The sequence below is a fragment of the Rhinolophus sinicus genome, linkage group LG03 (assembly GCF_036562045.2).
Source record: "Rhinolophus sinicus isolate RSC01 linkage group LG03, ASM3656204v1, whole genome shotgun sequence".
In the NCBI taxonomy this organism is placed as follows: Eukaryota; Metazoa; Chordata; class Mammalia; order Chiroptera; family Rhinolophidae; genus Rhinolophus; species Rhinolophus sinicus.
Window position 1 is genome coordinate 43,987,488 of NC_133753.1, and position 23,428 is coordinate 44,010,915.

At 37.9% G+C, this 23,428-nt stretch overlaps 2 protein-coding genes and 1 long non-coding RNA gene across 8 annotated transcripts in view; 2 read left to right on the forward strand and 1 right to left on the reverse strand.

Annotated features, from left to right (window-relative positions):
- LOC141570566 (uncharacterized) overlaps nucleotides 1–4,649 on the forward strand; it is a 75,531-nt gene extending 70,882 nt beyond the window's left edge. Inside the window, exon 8 of the long non-coding RNA XR_012494700.1 lies at nucleotides 4,534–4,649. This is a non-coding gene — a long non-coding RNA (uncharacterized LOC141570566). The remainder of the gene's footprint in view (nucleotides 1–4,533) is intronic.
- The window catches only part of IQCH (IQ motif containing H), a 184,537-nt gene extending 171,149 nt beyond the window's left edge, over nucleotides 1–13,388 (reverse strand). For all 4 annotated transcript variants that reach the window (XR_012494698.1, XM_074327525.1, XM_074327523.1 and 1 more), the window contains exons 1-3: nucleotides 13,199–13,388; nucleotides 3,906–4,028; nucleotides 1,904–1,998 (exon numbers count right to left, since the gene is read on the reverse strand). Coding sequence is in view for 3 of the 4 variants with exons in the window: in XM_074327525.1 (XP_074183626.1) it covers nucleotides 1,904–1,998; nucleotides 3,906–4,028; nucleotides 13,199–13,249 (269 nt within the window). In the remaining variant the exon portion in view is untranslated. The remainder of the gene's footprint in view (nucleotides 1–1,903; nucleotides 1,999–3,905; nucleotides 4,029–13,198) is intronic.
- Nucleotides 13,389–13,441: 53 nt separating this feature from the next.
- Nucleotides 13,442–23,428, forward strand: part of AAGAB (alpha and gamma adaptin binding protein) — a 46,763-nt gene continuing 36,776 nt past the window's right edge. For all 3 annotated transcript variants that reach the window (XM_019725617.2, XM_019725616.2, XM_019725618.2), the window contains exon 1: nucleotides 13,442–13,591. In XM_019725617.2, the coding sequence (XP_019581176.1) occupies nucleotides 13,519–13,591 (73 nt within the window). In that variant the 5' untranslated portion in view covers nucleotides 13,442–13,518. The remainder of the gene's footprint in view (nucleotides 13,592–23,428) is intronic.

The following is a 23,428-nucleotide window of genomic DNA, read 5'->3' on the forward strand; positions in this document are numbered from 1 at the left end:
AATCCCATTCATTTATTTTAGCTTTTACTTCCCTTGTCTTTGGAGTCAAATTCATGAAATGCTCTTTGAACCCAAGGTCCATAAGTTTAGTACCTATGTTTTCTTTTATGCAATTTATTGTTTCAGGTCTTATGTTTAGGTCTTTGATCCATTTTGAATTAATTTTGGTACATGGCGACAGATAGCAGTCTAGTTTCATTCTTTTGCACGTGGCTATCCAATTCTCCCAGCATCATTTATTGAAGAGGTTGTCTTTTCTCCATTGTATGTTTTTTGCTTCTTTGTCAAAAATTATCTGTCCATATTTATGTGGGTTTATTTCTGGATTCTCAATTCTATTCCATTGGTCTGTGTGTCTGTTTTTCTGCCAATATCATACTGTTTTTGATTACTGTTGCCCTGTAGTACAAGCTGAAGTCAGGGAGTGTACCTCCAGCATTGTTCTTTTTTTTTTTAGGATTGCTTTGGCTATTCGGGGTCTTTTGTGGTTCCATACAAATCTGATGACTTTTTGTTGTATTTCTTTAAAAAATGCCACAGGGATTTTGATGGGGATTGCATTAAATCTGTATATTGCTTTGGATAACATGGCCATTTTAAGTATGTTGATTCTTCCAATCCATGAACATGGAATGTCTTTCCATTTCTTTGTGTCTTCTTCAATTTCTTTTAATAATGTCTTATAGGAATAATGTCATTTTTGTTCAACGTCATTTCATTATAACGTTGATGAGAAAAAGAAAAAAATTGATTCCCGGCCAGGGCCACTGTTTGTGTGGAGTTTGCACGTTCTCCCCATATCTGCAAGAATTTACTGCAGGTTCTGTGGTTTCCTCCCACATCCCAAAGAAGTGCACATTAGGTGAGCTGGCATGTCTAAATTTGTCCCAGTCTCAATGAGTGTGGGTATAAGTGTGAGTGGCCCTGTGATGGAAGGGCATCCTGACCAGGGTGGGTCCTGCCTGGTGCTTTGAGCTGCTAAGATAGGTTCTGGCCACCCGTGACCCTGAACTGGAATGAGCAGGTTGAAAAATCATTATCTTACTTATTTTAATTAACGTTCCTTAAATGTATGTATAGCTCACATTTATTTCAATGTTTAATATTAGAAGTGTTTAGGTCTTCGTTTAGAAGTTTGCTGATGTTTTTGTGACTAGAAATATGCTGTAGGAAATTAATTCTTGTTCATATCAATTAGCCTATGGTCAAATTAGTTTCATTGTGAGTCTTTGTTTCTCTTAAAGTTGCAGTTTCCAAAAACCTAGAGATGTTAAGTGAGGACTTGCTGTGTATATTTACCATCCAAATAATGGCCACAGAGTTTTTAAGCTTAGTACAAAACCTTAATCTACGAACAAAAAAATTCGGGAGGCCAATGTATAAGAAGGTCCAAGATAAGGCAAGGTCATTTCTCTTTAACTCAATTCTAATTTCAATAAATCATCTCTTAGGATGTGTTACATAATGAATATTTCTAGCAAGTTTTATTATTTTGGGTTTTTGGGTTTTTTTACCCCATACCAAAATCATCTTTACAATAGAGCACATATGCTAAAAACTGTAAAGAAAGAGCCATGTGATCTGAGTAGCACAAAAACTGATTTGCATTAAAATATTTCCTTTAGAAGTTGAATTTTGGATACCTTTTACTAAAAATTAAAAAAGAGTAACACCAAAATAAGACCCTGAAATAACTGTCATTGTGTCAAGCATTACAGCTCAATAAAGTATCCCAGAATAAATTTTATTAAAGTCCAAATTGTGCCATTAACTTCTTATGCAAAACTACTACTGAAATTAGTAGAATGGATATAAACAAAGCCAAGAAAATTTTGTCTTTTCAGTCATCTCATCTGAGGGAGAAGTTATTTTGGATACATACTAAAATGGCTATTTTACTTACCATTTGGAACTGTGAGGAGAATATAACTGGCCATCATGAATAGGAGTCGTTAACACATGATGATTTACAACATTTAAATACTTCTCAATGTGAATCTGTTACAGAAAAGTTAAAGTTTAGGCCATTATAGTGGACTTAAGATCCTCAGCTAATTTACTTCATTTCATTAGGTTAACACTCTGAATTGTGTAATTAAGCCAAAAGACACAACATGCTACGTGTTTATTGCATGCCTAAGGTATAATTAGACACCTCAAGGCCAAATTACTTTATCCCAAAAAGTATAATAAACAATTGAGACTCAGAGCTTGAGTGACTTGTAGCACTCTTCACAAATGAAACTAGGCACAATAGTCAGTAAATTGCTTAGCCAGGTAAATTTACTAGGCAATACAGGCATGGAGCAATGTCTTTCTCGTACAGGGACTTCAAGCAAGCATCGAGGAAAGAATTGACCTTCAGGTAACAGATTATTTAAAATGACCAACCCAAAGACTCCAGCTGGGTCCAGCCCTCTCACCATCAAGGAATATAGGCCGATGGTGTGCTAGTCTGATGAGGCTACAAAATAAATCACATCTCTCAGAGCCCCAGGAATTGAGCGATGAAGCTGAAAACATGGCAGAGTGAAAGTCTGAGGCGAGAGCAAAGATACTGACAATAAAAGGTCTAGAAGATGGAGATGGTCCTTATTTGGACCCATGTGCTAATTCATTCTTATTTTAATTAAAAAATAAATATTAAGGTATAACATATTCATTTCTGATGTTCAACACAATGATTTGGTATTTGCATATATTGTGAAGCGATCACCACAATAAGTCTAGTTAACTTCGACCACCACACAGTTACAACATTTTTTTCTTGTGATGAGAACTTTTAAGATCTAATCTCTTAGCTACTTTCAAACATACAATACAGTATTTTAAACTATAGTCATCATGATGTACATTACATACCTAGGACTTATTTTTTTTTTTTTTTACAAATGGAAGTTTGTACTTTTTGACCACATTCACCTATTTCACCCCACCCCCACCTCTGGCAAACACCAATCTGTTCTCTGTATCTGTAAGTTCAGATTTTTTTTAGGGGGTGAGGGGTTAGGTTCCACATATGAGTGAGATTACATGGTATTTGTCTTTCTTTGTCTGACTTATTTCACTTAGTGTAATGCCCTCAAGGTCTATCCATGTTGTCTCAAATAGCAAGATTTCCTTCTTTTTTATGACTGAATAATATTCCATTATATATGTATGTGTATATAGTTTTCTTTAACTATTCATCCGTCTATGGACACTTAGGTTGCTTCCATGTCTTGGCTATTGTAAATAATACTGCAACAAATGTGGGGGTGCAGATATCTTCTCGAGTTAGTGTTTTTGTTTCCTTTGGATATACATTCATGTTTCATAAATGAGTATTATCTTGATCTGAAGATTGGATTCTCCCCTGCCTTTAGATCTGTCTGTAATGATACAGTCCCTATGTACTTTATTTCTCTGTTCCAAAATTGGTATATATTTCTTTAGTTTTGCCCACTGGATTACAATATTATAAAAATGACTAATCTCAAGATACTTAAACTATTTGGGAACAGTCAACTCTTATTTTTTTTTAGAATCCCAGTGATAGACGCTCTCTACGATGTATTGGTATGAATCCTTTGTGGTTAGGCATATTGTTGGACTAATGGTGATTATTTTGTAAATTCTAAATTCTTTTTCTCAAACCACATTTGAGGGGTTATCACTGCATAAGCTTATACTGTCAATATCTTAAATTCTTTGTGAAATGTGACAGGATGTAAATCAATCAATCAGTTAATAATCATCATTATCATTTTTTTTAAAAGAGGAACAGAATAAGAAAGCTGATGACTACCCTAAGTTCACCTCTGTTACAGGACTATACAGGGTCCTGTGAGAACCACAGTTCTTTTCTTCTAGAGGAATCTTTGTCTCCTTCTGGTATTTTATTTAATATCTAAACTTCTACTTACTCTTAACCCCGTTTCAGTCCTTTTGATTGCTGTTTCAAGATTCTGAATATCTAGTGTCTCTCCTCTTTCCGCAAGTGGGAAGTTTGCTAATTTCTCCTTTAATTGATGAAGATCTTCATGGACCTGTAGGTACAAAAAATATGAAACATTAAAAGAATACATACCGTGTTTCCCCAAAAATAAGACCTAGCCGGACAATCAGCTCTAATGAGTCTTTTGGAGCAAAAATTAATATAAGACCCGGTCTTATTTTACTATAACATAAGACCAGATCTTTAAAATATAATATAATATAATATAATATAATATAATATAATATAATATAATATAATACATAATACCGGGTCTTATATTAATTTTTGCTCCAATAGACGCATTAGAGCTGATTGTCTGGCTAGGTCTTATTTTCGGGGAAACATAGTACATAGTCCACCTAAAACTGTTTATTATAAAGGTTTGCAATTTGCTTGAGTTGCTAGAGACCATAAAGTTGATTTTACGGTGTTCATTGAAAAGGTCTGTCTTTATGATTCTAAGATATTCTTTATTAGAATGTTCCATTATTGTCTTTCAGATTTTTGAAAAACAAGGCTTTTATACAATTTGCTATTTTTTCTTCCCCCATTAGAAACAAATCCAAGCTAAAACTGCAACTCAAATGGCTTCTGCTTTCTCACATGGTAAAGCAGTTGACTCAGAGACAATTAAGAAGTTTACACCAAACTCTGATTTCTACTAATTGGTTAAAAGGTAAGAAAACTTCCAACAAAGAAAGATTCTAGGGAAAACCATGCCTTTTATTTTATGTGTTTATTTATTTATTTCTTTATTTATTGGTTTGTCTTAAAATTTGGAGGAGTCCTCTTAATGATTCCTTTTTTTTTTTTTTTTAAGTTTTCAGGTGTACAAAACAATGTAATAGTTAGACATTTACTCCCTTTACAAAGTGATAACTCCCCTCCCCCAATCTACTACACCTCTGACATCATATATAGCTGTTACAATTCCATTGACTCTATTCCCTATGCTGTACTCCACATCCTGTGACTATATGTATATTAAATTATAGTTGACATTCATTATTATTCAGCTTCCGCTTCAGGTGTGCAGTGCAGTGTTCAGGCATCTACACCGTCTATTAAGTGGTCTCCCTAATAAGACAAGGCCCATCTGACACCCTACAAAATCTTTACAACATTATTGATTATATTCCCCAAACTGTCTTTCGCATCCCCGTGGCAATATTGTGGTTACCAATTTGTGGAAAGCCATGCCTTTTGAAAGAGAATCGTAAATAAGCTGGCAGGGCCTATTGGTTTTGCATTCTAGTTGGATCTTCCTCATTAACTGCTCTGAAGAAGCAGTTCTGTAGGTATGTGGCCTTGATTTTGTTTTATGTAGTCAGAAATGATCCATGAAGGAAAAAACCCATGTCTTATTACTTTAACATTTTCCTTCAATTTGTGTTTTCCATAGAAATGATGAATATCTTTCCAATGTTAAGCGCCCTCAGAATAAAATGGGCACTGTGAAATTAGACGGCACAAGATTCTCTCTGCATTCATATTGGAGACCAAACTTCAACAGATAAATACAGATGGCACCAATTATTGTATGGGCTGCTGCCACAAGAAAAACATTTTGTTATGCAAATTTATGAACCCGACACCTGTTTCAGCAGTAGTCACAGCAATAACAATCTGCAGACTGGGTTGCTGAAGGCATTTTGAAATGGTTACCTTTCTCTGTTAGTCTAACTGAAGTGACACATTGATCCGGCCTAGGTTATCGATTACTCTTAAATAGTCCCACTGAGTCAAGTAGTCAAAAGATCAGAATTTGCATCGGTTCACTCATGGGCATCACAGTCTGGCGGGCACATCTGGTCATTTGTACTCTGCACAAATTGTCATGGAAAGCCTTCAGGGCTCCCAGATTGCAATCTGAATGCACCTATTGCTAAGGATGAAGATGTACTTCTTTCAGTTGTTTTGTCCAAATCACTGCTGCAAGCTGATTTACGATCTCTTGTCTAAAGACATTTGGAAAGTACAAATAGGCAGTTCACAAGGGCAAGCCCCACTTCCAGACCCCTTTGAATGCACTAAATTTCCTTCTTGCAGCTCTAGTATTTGTAGCTTCGTGCATCATCATTCTGTAATTATGCCTGTCAAGTGCGGGTGGGAGTGAAAACGGCCCTGGGTTACTACCAGGGAACCAAAGGTCTGGTTTCTTCATTTGTCTTGTGCAGACAAGTATACTTCTTCATAGAGTCATGAGATAATATGTGCAGGTCTGGTACATAGTCAGAAGCAGTAAAAGGCAGATGAACATAATTCCTTGTTCAATCACTAGTCACATGATGTCCGTGTGCACCATCCACATTTTCTCTAGTTTTTTCATCAAGGGAAAAAAAAGAATTATTATACTTCATGGAATTGAATGAAAATGAGGCAATGCATGTGACAATGAATGAATACAGGCTTTGGAACCAGATATAAACTAGAATCCTATTTCCTCTTTTACTAAACTGAGCTTGGCAAATTTTCTTAGCCTTAGTAGTGTTCTCACCTATAAAATGGAGATAAATAACTACCTCTCATAATAGTGGCAAGAATAAAATGAGTTAAAGAATGTAAAGTGCTTTGTATAGGGCCAGCCATGTAAGAGGGCACTGAACAAATGTTAATTCCTAGTAAAACTCCTGGAACATAACTGACACCTAGGAAATGCTCACTGATTTGAACTGCTCTCTTAATCTTTCTCAAGAGCTTTTCACTTTACTTTTCTTGCCAGATAGTTTCTTCTCCCCTCTTAATAACTGCACATCTGCTTGTATAATTGCAACAGTGACAAATGCTGTAGAAAATCTTTTACCACACTTGGATAGGAAAAAAAATTAAGTTGTACATCTTTGTTCTTTCTTCAAATAGATCCAATCTACCATATTGAAATTTTGCGTGTCACCCATCATCTCTGTGATCATCAAATGCATTGCTTTCCATACATTTCCTACTTGGAAGAAGATTATTATTTTGACAGTTTGGGGACAGGACTGCTTAATAAGAAGTCCTTGAAATAGTTAATGCAGTAAAGATTTGCTCTAGAATTTAAAAGAGCCATGCAACCAGACTCCATATTGTCAAAAGCAGTCTCATAATCCCATTTTATTCCTTTCTGCTAAAGAGAGAGTTTGGCTGAATCATTCTCATCACTCCCCAATTCATTTTTATGCTGTATGCTCCTGGCAAACCAGACAGAGGGATTGGTAAGAAAGACAGTGATAATATCAATTAGCTCAAATATTTCCAAAGTTGCTTTAGTTAACATGTGTTAACTAATATGATGGATTTTTGAAATATGATTTCTAAAACTAGTTAAAAAGCTACTTTTTATAGCAAGACTAGGTAATCTTTGTTGCTCAAACATGTGTAATATTTGGGTCAAGCGATCATTTATAAAGATACATTTTTAAAAGGTACCACAGTTTTATTAATAAAGTATAAAAACAAAGCTTCTAAGAGTTACTAATAAAAGAAAGTATCTAGGAAACATCCCAGAGTCACAACCACACCTCTTCAAGATTGTTTCACAAACATGCCATAATCTGTTTAAGATTTATCACCTCGGGCAAGTTGCTTCATTTTTTTGGACCTTAGTCTCTTCTTCTGTGAATTGGGGATAAAAAAATACATGCCTAACAGAGTTGTTGTTAGGAACTTGAGAAAATCTAAAGCTCTCAGCAAATGTCTGGCTCTCGATAAGTGTTGGCTACTATTTTAATTGTAATGATGGTTGTTATTGTAGCAAAAGCTCACTATTATGAATAGTTGAGGAAAGAGCCAGCAAAAATTGTAAAATGTCTGACTTTAGACTTAAAAGTGAAAGAAGTTAAGCAGTTAACAAAATGCTGCCTAATTGAGCTCTATGTGGAAATGATCACCATGTTTCCTGAAGCAATAATCTTATTTCCTGAACCAAAAAGGAAAACATGGACTGTAATATATGATCTGACAGTGGGACAGAATATTCACAATCAGAACTATCCTGGAAAATCCAAACATTTAAGGTACATGTTTTCGTAATGTCACACAGAGTTTATAATTAGAGCACTGATTAATACATTGAAAGATTTTTCTCTTTAGTATTTTAGATATTTTAACAAAATACTACTTTTACTATTAATTTGTACCATCTATTATGTTTTCTAAATAATAGTAAATATTAGCCCAGCTCCACTCATTTTTGAGCAGAACACGAGTTATTGGAGAATGAACTACTACGTACAGCATTATCCAGTCATCCAAGATCGATGGGCCCCATCCTACACCAGGTAAAATGGGATATCCAAAAAATTTGTAACAGGGAAATAAGGCATACCTTGTTAGCCAAATAGCAATACCCATCAAGTTCTAGTTAAGAATGGAGTAGTTCTGGTTAAAAAGACAGGCTAACCATTTTTCCTTTTCTTCCAGCAACTTAAAAGAGCAAGCTAATCTTAAAAAGACATAGAAACGTGCACAAAACTAAGTAATATTAAATGATAAGAGACCAGATCAAATAATAACTAGCACCTAGGGAGTGTAATACTTTCTGTTATCCTATATTTTAATCCTTACAAAAGTCCTACAAAGGAGTTCATATCATTATCTTCATTTTATACTTGAGGGAATCTGAGGTCTAAGGTGGTTAAGTAACCTGGGCAAGGTAACACAGCTGGTTAATTGGTGAACTGTTCAAATACAGGCAGTCTGAATCCAGAGCCTTCATGCCTAACCATTAACCAGTACATGTGTGATATTTACCAACATACAAATGTATATGTGTAAACATAAAAAGCTAGAGGTTGGTGAAAATTCAGTGGAAAAGGCAAGGTTGAAATATCTAAAGGAGCTAAAAGAACCAAGGGAAGACTTCCTTTTTATACCAGGATTGAAAAGTGTTGAGAAGATTGCTTGCATTTTCTATGTATATGGACCTACCCACAATACTCATCTTCGGTCAGTTTCCTTTCCATAAGGTGAAACAATCATAGTACTTATCTTTTTTTTTTTTTTTACTAAATTTATTGGGGTGACAATTGTTAGTAAAATTACATAGATTTCAGGTGTACAATTCTGTATTACATCATCTATAAATCCCATTGTGTGTTCATCACCCAGAGTCAGTTCTCCTTCCATCACCATATATTCGATCCCCCTTACCTTCATCTCCCACCCCCCACCCCCTGCCCCCCTTACCCTCTGGCAACCACTAAACTATTATCTGCATCTATGAGTTTCTGTTTCTCATTTGTTTGTCTTGTTTTTTTGTTGTTTTTGGTTTATATACCACATATCAGTGAAATCACATGGTTCTCTGCTTTTTCTGTCTGACTTGTTTCGCTCAGCATTACTCTCTCAAGATCCATCCATGTTGTCACAAATGTTCCTATATCATCTTTTCTTACTGCCGAATAGTACTTATCTTGATACCCTGTTGTAAGGGTTAAATGAGTTAAAATATACACGGCACTTAGAACCATGCGTGATACCTGATAAAAACTATGTTAGCTTTGATTATTGTGATTTTGTTCTTTGAAATCGTATTACAGTTTATATTTTACAATACGATTTAAATAACAGCTCTCAAACTTGAGCATTCCTCAGAGTTGTCTGAAAGTCTTGTGGAAAAAAAAAAGATCGCAGGAACCCATTCCCAGAGCTTCTGACTTAGTAAGTTTGGTGCGGGGTCTCAGAGTTTGCATTTCTCAGAAGTTCCTAGCTTGTACTGATCATGCTGCTCATGGGCCCACAATTTGAGAACTGGCCTAAAGAATTATTTACTGTATCTGATTGAGACACAGGCCAAATATTCCATAACAGGGTGAAGCAAGTGGAGATTTGAAGTAACTTTGCTTTTCTAGCAAAGATATATATACAGAGGGTGCCAATAAAAAAATGTATACACATTTTAAGAAAGGAAAAAACTGTATTAAAATTGTAATACTCAATATATACCGATAACAAAAGATGAATATGTCATGTGTATACATTTCTTTGCAGCCCTGGTGTGTGTGTGTGTGTGTGTGTGTGTGTGTGTGTGTGTGTGTATTCAAAAATTTGATTGTCTAAGCTAATATTAATAGTAAAGGAAGTCCACTTTACAATGAAGAGAAATTATGTAGCTTTGGGAAAATTGAGTCAATTTATTTAGAGGTGGATCTAACCTAAGCTATGTTTCCTACAGAAGAGAAAACAGGCCCAGAGAGGTGAAGTGACTAACTGAAACTTATCCACCTGGAAGAATGTCATTGCCAGGGTCAGGCCTCAGTATTCTGACTCACAAATAAGTGTTCTGTCCACTAAATGTACAGTTTATTGGTAGCCTGTTTCAAGGAAAGAAATCACAGTCCCAAGCAGAAGTGGAATCCATGTTGCATGTTTGAGAGGGATGCTGTATGCTCACAAATACTCAGGACTCAGTGGGAAAGTAGGAAAGGTCTTCCACATTTTCCTCATTATACATATTCTACATATGAATGGGAAGAATTTTATATTGCATCTAGAGATCAGCCTTAATAACCAGGTTAACATGTAAGGTCTTTTTTTCTACACAGCCTCTACTTACCGTGTTTCCCTGAAAATAAGACCTAGCCAGACCATCAGATCTAATGTATCTTTTGGAGCAAAAATTAATATAAGACTCAGTCTTATTTTACTGTAATATAAGACTGGGTATGATATAATATAGTATAATATAATATACCCGGTCTTATATAAGACCGGGTCTTATATTAATTTTTGCTCCAAAAGATGCATTAGAGCTGATGGTCTGGCTAGGTCTTATTCTCAGGGAAACATGGTATGTCCACAATAAACCTTTTAAAGGAAGTGGGGGTGCTGGTCAGCATGGACATGACTGTTCTTAGCTCTTCTGTTCCATTTTACAATTCAGTGAGCACAGACATTGTTACTGTAATGTTGTATCCTAGATTGACAAAACAGCTACTTCTGGATCCCAGTCTGAAGTGAACAGGCTTTTTGGCTTTTCAACCAAATACACTTTGCTACACTCTTCCAAACCACAAGGGGAGCAGCCCCAGGAAGTAGAATTATCTCAAGAGAAAGTGTGAAATTAGGCGTGAGAATTCTTCCTGGAATCTGGTCTCTTTTTCAGAGTTGTCCCAGGTCTGGAGAACTTGAGGAACCTAAAGAAAAACTTAATTATTCCTGTAGTCAAATGAAGTATACTGTGAGGAAGAGCTGGTTGTTTCTGGGTAGGAGTCTCCATTAGTGCTCCAAGTATTTGGAGTCTATAAAAATGGGCCCTGGATTTGGAAGGGGGTATGTGTAGTGAATAATTAACCTTATTTAAAGAGAGGTCTGGCCTTTCTTTGCCGTTAGATACTTTGCCTAGATGATCTCTAGGCCCCTAAAGTGTTCTGCTCGATAGGAGTGTCGTCTACTTGGAGACTTTGGCCACCAGACAGTCTAACAATGTGATTTATGGTGGGGGCTTTGAGCCATGCTGTGTCAGTTCCAACCTCTAGAGGAACTGAAGACTAAAAGCATTCATCTAGCCTCTAACCTCTGGGAAGGGATGGAGATGAAAGGTCAGTCACATGGGGCAGTGTGTGATTGAGTTCCAATAAAAATCTGGACACCAAAGTCTCAGGTGAGCTTCTCTAGACAATACTCTGTGCATATTGCCACACGTTATGGCTGGGAGAAGATAATGCTATCCACGATTCCACAGGGAGAGGATGACTGGAAACCCTGTTTGGACCCTTATTGGACCCTGCCCTATGTATTTCTTCTCTTGGCTGATTTTTATGTGTATCCTTTCGCTCTAATAACATTGTGTAAGGATAGTGCTTTCTCGAATTCTGTGTTACTCTATCAAATTAGCCAATGTGAGAGTGGTCAGGCCTCCCACATTACACACAGCTGAAGTGAGCGAGGGTGGTTCTGGGGATTCTTGAACTTGAGGCTGATGTAAACGTGAGGGCAGGCTTGTGGAGACTGTTCCTTCAGACTTTGCAGTTTGGCTAAACTCATTCTAGGGTAATGGTGTAAGAGAGGATAATGAAAAGTGAGGTAAGATTTGGGTATGATTCATAACGGGGAAGTCTATAAATGTGGTTAAGTTTAGGGGGTTGTATTTTGGAAAAGGTGAATGTAAAGAAGTCTCTTCTAGATGGGAGGTAAGAAATAAAAATCCCGGCAGGAAGAAAACTTAGACCCATTGTACATTTGCGTGAGAGCCCTAATAGAGTGACCTTGGGCAAATTAGTCAAATGGAACTAAATGTCAGAGTTAGAAGTGATGATACACGTGGAAACCTTTTAAAATTACAATAGGTAAATGTGGAAAAACCGCAAAATGCTTTTACTTATTTAGAAAAATCTGAGTGTAACTGTCACAAACTGACACTGGAGGAGTTAAGACTTTCTTGATATTCGCCCCTCAGATTAGAAAAAATTATTCCCCTCAGTTTTTAATTTGTCACATTTTTATATTCAAAACTTTAACTTGATGTGCAATCTTTAACATAGTTTCTTTATATATTTCATATATTTTTCTGTGTGTGTTCCCAAGCAAGGGACTTTTATTTGTTTTATTGACATATAATTGACATAAAATATGATATTAGTTTCAGGTGTACAACATAATGATTTGATATTTGTATGTATTGTAAAATGATCACTACAATAGGTCTAGTTAACATCCATCATCACACAGTTACAATTTTTTTCTTGTGAGGAGCACTTTAAAGATTTACTCTCTTAGCAACTTGCAAATATACACTAGAGTGTTATTAACTATAGTCACCATGCTGTACATTACATCCCCAGGACTTATTTATTTGCAAGGGACTTTAAAATCCAAAAACTTGGGGCGCTTAAGAAAAGCAGGCCACATATTTCAATTTCTCCCCAAATTTCTTACCACCTCCCCAATGTGTCAGATTTGTATATTCGCCACTCCCCCTAGATCATGGGTTTAAATTTCTCAGAACCTAACATTTTTAAATGGTGCCTCAGTGTAAGATGGATTTTTTCCAAGTAAAGGTTACAGGGTGCGGTGCATTGTCTTGGAGTTTTACCAGAGGCAGAACGGTCGTGCTCCTGGAGCAGAACCTTCAGGGTAGGGCACCAGAGGTGTGCGAGGCTCATGAGCGAGGTCAGGGTTGGGGCATTATTGGGAAGCTGTCTGCAGGCAGTCTGGGGGCAGCGCTCCAAAAGGGTGGATACAAGTGGCTCGCTCGGAAGTGTCTTAGCGGGGCAGGGCCGAAAAGGGTCCAATTCCCACCTGGATTAAGATGGTTCCGATGGGATCATAGTTTTCAGTCTCCTGAGTCATAGCCAGGGCCGAGGAGGGCTGCCTCCCCCTGAGGCCGGGTCTGCAGGCCTGGATATTTTCTGCGGAGGGAGCTCGTCCCCATGGCAACACCAAGCGCGGCCCGGTCTGTTCCACACCGGGAGCGGAAGAGGGGGTGAGAGAGGAGTCAGGGCAGCCCGGCCTTTCCGAGAAGGCGCCGTTCCTGGCGTGTCCCCCCCCGCGCGCCAGCGGCCGTGGTGTGGCCCAAGGCGGAAGCGGCCTCCAGACGGAACCGGCTCAGGAGCGCAGTTATGGCTGCGGGAGTCCCCTGTGCTCTCATCACCAGCTGCTCTTCCACCTTCACTGGAGATCGACTGGTCCAACGTGAGTAGCGAAGCTCGTAGACAGACCTCCAAGCTCCCTGAGCCCCGGCGGGCGACAGCCTCAGTACCGCGGCTTCCCTCCGGGCCTTTGTCCCCGTCGCGGGCCTCGGGCTCTTCCTCCACTCTGCGCTGGCCTGAAGCCCCTCGGGTGCCCCTCAGACTTGGTGGAGGTGCCCAGTCCCCCCGGGTTCGCACCTAGCTTTTACACCCATCGCTCTTCTGCCTGCCCGGGCCACTGTTGCATATCTTGTAGCTTTTTCAGTAACGTGAGACACCCCTGTCCCGCCTGGCCCACGGGTTTTTGCGGGGATCCTTTGAGATGAACCCAAAGGCACTGTGGGAATTGTACCAAGTTACGCGAGTGTAAATGCAGGAATTTCGATGTTTGTTGCTATCCCTGCCCTGGAGGTAGTTTGCTTCCTCTTGGTTACCCCTTAATGTATAAATTATGAGACTTGGTAGCCTCGTCCCCGACACTCTTATTCACTGCCTTGTAGGCTTTCTCTCCGCCAGCCTTAATTTTGGGGTATTACTAGGCCTAGTCCCTTTGCCTCTGCACCTTCATAGTGGCTGGCAGACTAACTCTTAAAAGAAATCGTAGGCGAGGAGACCAGTGTAAAGGATAGGTCATAGGACTGGATCATAGGCCCTTCTACTAAAGGACTCTGGGAAGCTGATTATAACTCAAGGCTCCCGTTTTCAATGTGTGGCCTCGAGTTAGAGGAGTGTTCTCGCTGTAAGAGAGTGAAGTGAGCACGATTAACCTCTGCCTTTTAGGTTCTTATCTGTAAAATGATGATAATTTTCACAGGATTGCTGTGCTTAACCCAGAAGCTGGCACATGGTAAACATTCGATACATGGCAGATATTATTAAAGCACGTTTTCTCTCCCATCCTTATTTTCCTGATCCATAAAATGGGGCATATGGACCTATTTCCCAGATTGTTTGAAGGACAGGTGATGAGACAGTTTGAGCACTTTGTAAACTGTAAAGCATCAGACAACTATGATTTTTTCCCCTGAACTTGTCAGGTGACAGAATTAGACAGGATGTCCCTCCAGCACAAATATTCTATAACTCACTTATAATGCTATCACTTATAAAGGTCCTTGCCTGGGTAAAAGTTTAATTATAGCAATTACTAAATGGTAACTGCTCTAATTATGCCATTTTCTTACCTGTAAGCAGTGCTCCTTCCCCTTTATTTCCTTACTTTTCTTTTGTTAAAGTAGTTTTATGGAAGTAGTGCATACTCATTAAAGATTTAGCATATGGAGAAAATGTCCTTCACGGTCTCATCACTCAAACACAAATACTGTTAATGTTTCTGTGCATTTTCTTCCAGTCTTTTTTCCAATGCATAGATTTTTTTTAATTGTAATTACATTTCATATGTAATTTTTAGCCTCTTATGTGATTTTTACATTAATATATATTTTATATAATAAAATTTTAAAATATTTCATATTTTTAGAAATGTATAAAAATAAATTTTTATAAATATATGCACTTATAGATTTATAATATATATTACATGTGATTTATATAATAGATATGTTTATGTAAAATATATTGTATATTTTATATTTAACATTTTATATGTAATTTTTATTCTGATAGTTTTTATTTAACATATTATAAATTAGTTTTCATTATATATTACATTTAGTGAAATTCTGTCAGACTTTGCTTATGGTGTATTTAACTTTCCAAAAAAATTACAATTGACCATTGAACAACATGGGTTTCAACAGTGGGCATGGGTCCACTGATACGCAGATTTTTTTCAGTACTGTAAATGTATTTTCCCTATGATTTTCTTAACATTTTCTTTTTTCTGGCTTACCTTATTGTAAGGATACAGCATATACATAACACAAAATATATGTTAATCAACTGTCTATATTATTGGTAAGGCTTACAGTCAACAGTAGGCGTTTTTCGAGGGTCAACTGTATATGCATTTGGATTTCCATTACTGATATATAAAAGGCCTCTCAAAGCCAGTCTCAGAAATATGTGTTAAGTATTCCGATGGCTATAGTACTCTATCATGTACTTTCAGGATCAGAATTGGAAGATGTGGTCACTTCCTTGGAGGAGCTGATTACCTATAGTTGGCAAATAACAGTTTTTCTTTAGAGTATAATGGCATCATTGGGGGGAAATTAATTCTGTAAAATAATCCACTTTATACATATAAAATGCCTCTAAATAACTCAAAAGCCAACTTTTGTGTTGGTTAAAATTAGATAACCTTTCCTTTGTGATTCCATTAATGTTACATAGTGAAAAATAAGAGCAGTTACGTGAACAATTACTTGAGTAAAGGGAAAGTGCACTGTAAAAGAGGGCTTTATAATTTCTTCCCGGGTTAATGAGTGGGCTAACAGTGGATAGTATTGGAATGTAGCATTTGCTGAGCATTCATTATGTTTTACCATAATTAAGGATTGAATTAAATTAATCACGAATTGAGTCTAATTTTGGCATAAGAGATGGAGACTACCATAAGGAAGGACTTTTGTCGAGTGTTCAGTGATATTAGGCCATAGTATTTTTGACTGAATCTGATCTACCTTTTTGGGAAGGTTTAGTTTCATTCCATGCATCAGGAAGAGGAACCTTTGGGGTTTCCTCTTTCCTCCGACACCTGATCTGTTTTACTGCTTTTAGCCAACAATGGGAAATATTTCATTACCAAATAAGCAAGGTTGTTATAAATATACATGAAATAAAAATCCATAGCCCTCTACTATGGGTAAAGTGCATGCATGGACTTTGAGAAACTTTTTTTTCCCGATTTTGTCACTCCAAGGCCGTATTTACAGTATTGTGGCTGGGTGTCTGGCATCAGATGAAATGGGCATTACAGACTTGCAGTGTCGATTTTTAAAGGGAAATGAAGGCTCAGGACGCTTGAGGGACTCGTGCAAGGCTCTATGTGGTGTGAGAGCAGGTATCTACTCCAGGGCCAAGCATCTTTCCACTTTACATACATGAGCATTTACTTTTATTCTGGAAAAGTGTATTCTGATATTAAGCACAAAGTTAGTCTCTGTGCCAGTTACTGTAGCTAAAATGAGAACTAAGGGACTTACTATATACCTGCCCTCAAGAGGGATGTAGTGAAAGTGTGTGCTCCACCTGTGAAAATATTAAATCGTAGGTACCTAAGTTTTAACATCTTACTCTACCTTCCAAGAAGGAACTTTAGATAGAAAAGTCCCTGGAGACTTGTTTGGTTTGAAAATATGTAATGCCACTCAGCAACTACGTATGAGCCATTCAGATTCTACAGCTGAACATTTCTTTCTTTTAGTGAAATGTGGGAATTTGGAGATCTTATATCAAGCATTTATATGTGCATCAGTACTCTTCTCAAACACGTTTCCACATTGTTTAATTTGGTTCTTGTATCCCTGTGAAGTCAGGAAGTCAGGTTCTCTCCGTTTTATTATGTAAATGTAGAAACCAAGGCTTGGACATGCGAGGTGACTTGTCCAAAGTGCTCAAGTGGTAAGTGCTGGAGCCCATGTTCATATTCAGGATTTGTGTCCTTGAAATGTGTGGGTGAAATGAGTGGGAATTCCTTAGCAATCAGAACTATTCACATTTAAGGTGGCATCAGTATGCCACCTTAACAATAAAGATTAACCCTAAAAGAAGGTTTTAAAATAATTGCACAGGCTAAGCCAGCCAGCATTTGTGACATTGCTTCTTTGGGAAACATTCTTCTTCAAGACTGGGAGTTTGTTTCTAGGTCTGTCAAATTCCTGTACTTACAAAAGGATCTTAAAGTGATTTACTAAGGTGAACATCCTTATTTCAAAGATAGGGGCTACTGTACAGCTTAGCCAACATTGTCTGCAAGAGAAGAGGGATAAGAGCCTTGGTCTTTTAACTTGCATTTTTCTGTAGCTGTTTGAGGTATTCTGAGTGGAGCCTTTTGGTTTACTCTGGGAACAAGTAATAATTTTTGCTTAAGTAAAGTTGCTTGTTTAGTTGTGGTAGGAGGACCCTGCTTTGAATTGTGTATTTCCGAGTCTTGATTTTCTTCAAAGGAAGAAAGTTGGGTCAGCAGCATCTGTCTCAAGGGCCTAGAGCTGTCACCACCGAGTGAGCGATTCAGTAGGTGGCCAGTGATTTCAACCGCTAATGGGGCTGGGGAATGGTGATTTGTTTTTAGGTTTGACATTTAATATATTTTAAATTTTTCAATTAAAATTAAAAGAGGGCTTAAGATTTTTGTCTTTATTTAAAAAAAGGATAATAAGTCATCAACCTAAGGAGGAGAAAAGATTAAATACACGTTCATATTCCTTCCAGGCCCAAAGGGACTTAAAAAACACATCTCTGTTACCTTCTAATGTGCATGTGTGTTTGTGAGAGTGTGAAATTAAAGCTCAAAACGTTGAGATTTTCTAAGGTTTATAGTTCATAAAAGTTGGGGAGCCAATATTCAATTCCAGTTCTTTTATACATGTACACTGCAACGACAGCCAGAACTGTATGTGTTGACGGTGGAGGTACGGCTAGGAGAGATTCCAGCAGAAGATTTTACTACTGAGAACTTCTTTGGCTCATAGGTTAACACTTTCTCTTTTATGGTAGTTGGTGCCTTAGTAGATAAACTGCAAGTGTAATAATAAATGAAAATGCCTCTACTGGTGCCCAATTTGTGTACTTACTCATGGAGTAGACATTTGACTTTGTGTGTGAAGTTTTAGATTAATTCCCTTAGATATTGTTAATGAGTTAAATGATTATAAGGTGCTTGTCTTCCTCATAAATGGCATTCCAGTAAATGGGGGTGAAAAGTAGGAGGAGAAACCACTGGAAAAATGTTATGCATCAGCCCACATTGCACAAAACCATCCTCCTGGAAGATTCTGAGTGTATCTAGACTCAGACCTTTCGTTCAGGGCCGTCTAACTGCTTGTTTTTGTATAGAAAAGGTAAAACCTCTAGAAAGTATGCAGTGGTCATTTGGTTTCAACAACTGGCTGCCTTTTGACCTGTATAATTCCTCAGCAAATAAAAGCATTCAAAAAATAATGAAATCTGATATAAACCCATTTTTAAAAAAGGTTAAAGTATGGAAATTGTTTTAAATATGACTGACAAGAATAGTAATCTGGATATGACATCGTATTTACGTTGGAGCCAGTGCACCACAAACACATCTCTAATAATGACTTATTCAGGAAGCAACACTGACGTAGGTGAAGACAGAGAGGATAGTTATGATATTTTAGGTTCAGTAACAAGTAACCTATTTAGGATTTAATTTTCCACACAGACCTGAAGGCTGGTTCTACACAGAGGTGGGTGCAAGTATTATTGTTCTGGGATCAAAATCAGTACGCTCGGAGCAGGAAAATGGGTGATCATTTAGTATTACTAATAAAGAGAACTGTTATGCTGACGTAAGAGAATTGCCATTCTGTCTGAATTCTGCTGGATTTTTGTAGGGGGAAAAATGTGTGAATTGAGCACTGAGTGAGTGCTCCCCTCTTCCTCACTGATTTTAAGTTAACTTTTCGTTCCACAAATATTGACTGAGTCTCTTTACTTGTGCCATCGATGCTCTAAGTATCTGAAACATGCCCTGGCTGCCTACTTCATCAGTAAAATGAAAGCATTATCTTCCAGCTTTCATGATTTCTTTGGCAGCTGTATGGGGGTGTCATTTGAATATCATAAAAATCCACCTGTTTTAAATGTAGACCGTTTCTATCCTAGAAGGAAACCTTGTACCTCTTTGTAGTCACTCTCCATCCCACCCCCAGCTCTAGGCAACTGCTAGTGTATTTTCCATCGTTACAGATTTGCCTTTTCTGACTATTTCGTATAAAAGAAATCATGTAATACATGGTTTCTTGTGTCTGGCTTCTTTTACTTAGCTTAATGTTTTTGAGATTAATCCATGTGGTAGCATGTGTTTCTCATTCCATTGTATGGCTACACCACATTTTATTTATCAGTTCATCGGTTCATAGACATTTGGGTTGTTTCCACTTTTTGGCTATTAAGAATATTCAGTGCTGTTACGGGCAGTCTAAGAAACTATTGTACTATTTTAAGAAACTGCCAAACTGTTTTCCACAGTGGCTATACCATTTTACATTCCCATCAGTAATGTATGAGGGTTCCAACTTCTCTGCATTTTTGGCAACACTTGTTATTATCTGTATTTTTTATTTTAGTCATTCTGGTGGGTGTGAGGTAGTGTCTCATTGTGGTTTTGACTTACATTTCCTTAACTAATGATGTTGAGAATCTTTTCATGTGCATATAGTCCATTCATATATCTTCTTTGGTGAAATGTCTATTCAAATCCTTTGCCCATTTTTAAACTGTTTTTTTTGTCTTCTTATTAGACAAAATGAGTTGTTAAAGTACTTTAGATACAATATTCTAGTTACAAGTCTCTTATCACATATAATTTGCAAATATTTTTTCCCATTCTGTGGCTTGTCTTTTGGTTTTCTTGATGGTATCTTCTGAAATGCGAAAGTTTTTAATTTCAATGAAGTCCCATTTATCAATGGTTTCTTTTTCCAAGTTCCTTTGTGTATTGCCCAGTCATGACTTTACCCTTCTTGAAGGACCTTTTGGAAACGGGGATGTTGGATCTCTGTTAGCTTTGTGATGTTTTTCCAATAAACTAAACTTATTTTCAATATTTGAATACAGGGACTACAGAGCAAATGTTCTTCATGAAACTTACTCTGTGTGGGACATTTTTCTCAGACATGTTTCCTTTCTTTCACAGTAAGCTTGTATGTGCTGCAGATACCGTTGTCATCCTGAGCAGACATTGATGTTTTTTGTGAGGTTTTATTGCTCTATGCTGATTTGTTTATGAAAACTTACATTTGAATATAAAAATGACTTTCATCTCATAATTGTCCTCTTTCGGCTTATGTGTTCTGTCTTCCAGAAAACCACCATTCATAAATTATTTTCAAAGCATCTAAGATTAATTGCCAGGTAATTTTTGTGGTTAAAATAATTAAAGAAGACATTTGAGATAATATTTTATCAGAGATAGATTTTATTAGATACAGATGCAAGGCATTTATATCTGTGATGGGGGGTTATGATGCCTGGCTGTAAAGGCGAGTTTCAGTTCTATGAGATAACAAAACCAACTTTGCATTTTGAACTTTTATTTTGCTTCATGAATACTGCTAAATCAGGTTCACGAGTTCCTTTGTTTTAGATCAGGGTTTCTCAACCTTAGCACTGTTGGCATTTTGGGCCGGGTAAGTCCGTGGTGTGGCGGCTGCCCTGTGAATTGCAGGGGTTCGGCAGTACTCTTGGCCTCTGCCCATTGGATGCCAGTAGCGTCTCCCCACTTGTGACAACCCAAAATGTTTCCAGATGTTGATAATATGTCCCCTGAGTAGCAAAATCACCTCCCCATAAAAAACCACTGCTTTAGATGTATATCTAGAACTACGATTTTGAATAAATAGTAATAGTAATGAAATTCAGAGAAGCCCCCCCCCCAACCTACAAATATGGGAAGGAATTGTCCATCAGCTGTGCCACTGGGGTTGATAAAGTGGTCTTTGCATGTAGCCCATAAAACTTAGAGGCTGATGCTTCCTCCTTAGCCTCACAAAACACTTCTCCATAGTCTCTCCTTGCTGCCAGCTTTATGTTTTTGTGTGCATGTGTGTCTCTCACTGCATTGTGAGGTCTTCTAGTAAGGGCAAGCAGAGACCACGGAGCTCCCCCTCAGGCCCCCTCTGTTATTTTAGGGTGAAGCTGTGTCCAATTCCAAATGGCTATTGGGAGAAAGTAAACTTGAGGAAAAGGAGGAGGACTGGCTTGATTTCCTCCACTTCAACTTTTAAAACTTTTCCACTGTGATATAAAAAGCCCCAGAGCACGTGGAAATGTGAATTTAGAGTGTGACCAGAGCGAAGGAGTGCGCGAGGGAAAGGTAATTAAGTGTTGTAAGCAAACCAGAATTGCTGTACTCTTGTTACAACAGTGGTATGTTGCTTTAACTCAATCCAGTTACTCCTCCTTCAGCAACTTAATATGCTCCAGTAATTGATCTGTCATACAGACTGAAACAAATACTGCATATCCAGCGGACCCTTGCACATTATGGGGGTTAGGGACACTGATTCCCCCACACAGTCAAAAATCCACATATAACTTGTGAGTCTCCCAAAACTTAACTACTGTACTTGCACGAGGAGGCTGTAGGATGATTATTCAGAGAGTCACAGATGTGAATTTCCCGACATTTGTCTCTGTAAAGTCCCAACTTTAACATTAGTTTTAACCTTTAAATGGCACAGGCTCCATTGCAGCAGTATCAGATACTAGTCCTCGGGGAATAATCTGTTAGTTAATAACTGCCACGAAGTATTTGACAGAGCAGCACCCATCTTAAATGACATTCTCATGAAATTGTGGCCTTGGAATTCTAACTGGCTGCAGCAGCATGGAACCATTGTGATTTGTGAAAGTCTCTCTCTGTTTATCCTTGCTGGTTTTAATGAAAACTCTGGCTTTCGTATTTTTTTCCCAAATTACATTTTGCTCCATTTTTTGCTTTCATAATGGCTACTTTCCCCTTCAACTGACGCCAGACTCTGCTGCCTCCTATAATTTTCCTAATTGCTTTCTCTCCTGTCTCGGTTTATGCCTTAACAATGGAAAAGAAAAATATTAGAAGGCATATTTTGGGAAGGGAGGGGCCAGAGCAGCTCAAAGGACGTGGCTATTTCCTAATTGTAATGTGTCTTATTAACTCCTCAGTGCACCTCTGACCTACCCTCCTGGCTGTAGTGTTGTCACAAATGCAAAAAAACTGAGATGGGAAGGAGGAAATGAGTATACTGAGGGCCTACTGTGTGTCTGTACTTAGGCATTGTTTCACTTAATCTTCAAGAAATGTTTCTGTCCCCATTTGCTGGTGAGGAAATGAGACTTGAGGGTTAATTTGTCCTCCTCACAGAGGGCCAGCATTCAGATGCCCGTCTGTCTGACTCCAGGTCTGTGTCACTTTATGGCCTGGCCTTTTCCGGTGCCATGACAAAGGGAAGGGAGAGGAGCTTCGGGTCCCAGAACAGGGTTACCATGAAACATACTCATATCTGGGGTTCACGTATGATACTTCGCTTGTAGAGGCAGTTTCAGTCTGTGAGAAAGAATAAAACCAACTCCATTCTCAGAAGAGCGCTCATTTCTGGAACAATCATCTTAATTTGAAGTGGCAGCTGTCACTTTCCTCAGAGCATAGAGTATAAGATTTAACCACTGGACCACTTTTCTTCACAAAGAATGCCATTAGTTAAGTGTACATTAATTCTACTGGTATTAAAAGTGTCCTTAATTCGACTAAAGGAGATTTGAATAATCCAAAAACTATCAATGCACTTAGTTTGAAATGCACTTATTTTGTCTTTTTTGACTGGGGTGGATAGGTGAGGGGGTAGGTAGGAGTAATATATATATATACACACATACATATATATATGTATATATGTATGTGTGTATGTGTGTGTGTATTTGTGTGTGCGTGTGTGTGTGGGGGAGGATATTTGTTGTGTTTTGGGAACTTCAGTTGGCTTCCTAATTCATGCTAAAGAGAATTATCACCTCTTATTGATTCTGAACCGTAGAAAGCTAGCTGCCTCCTTTCTTGCCAAATGTACACTTTCTCTGAGGGAAGGAACATGAGCGTAGACCGGGAGTTGTGTGGGAGGGGGAGGTGTTGGATCACCGAACTGAAATATTCCTTGGCACACAGCTTTCTTCAACTCTCTTGAATCTTTCTTTTTCACTAACTTGCCGTTTGGGACTC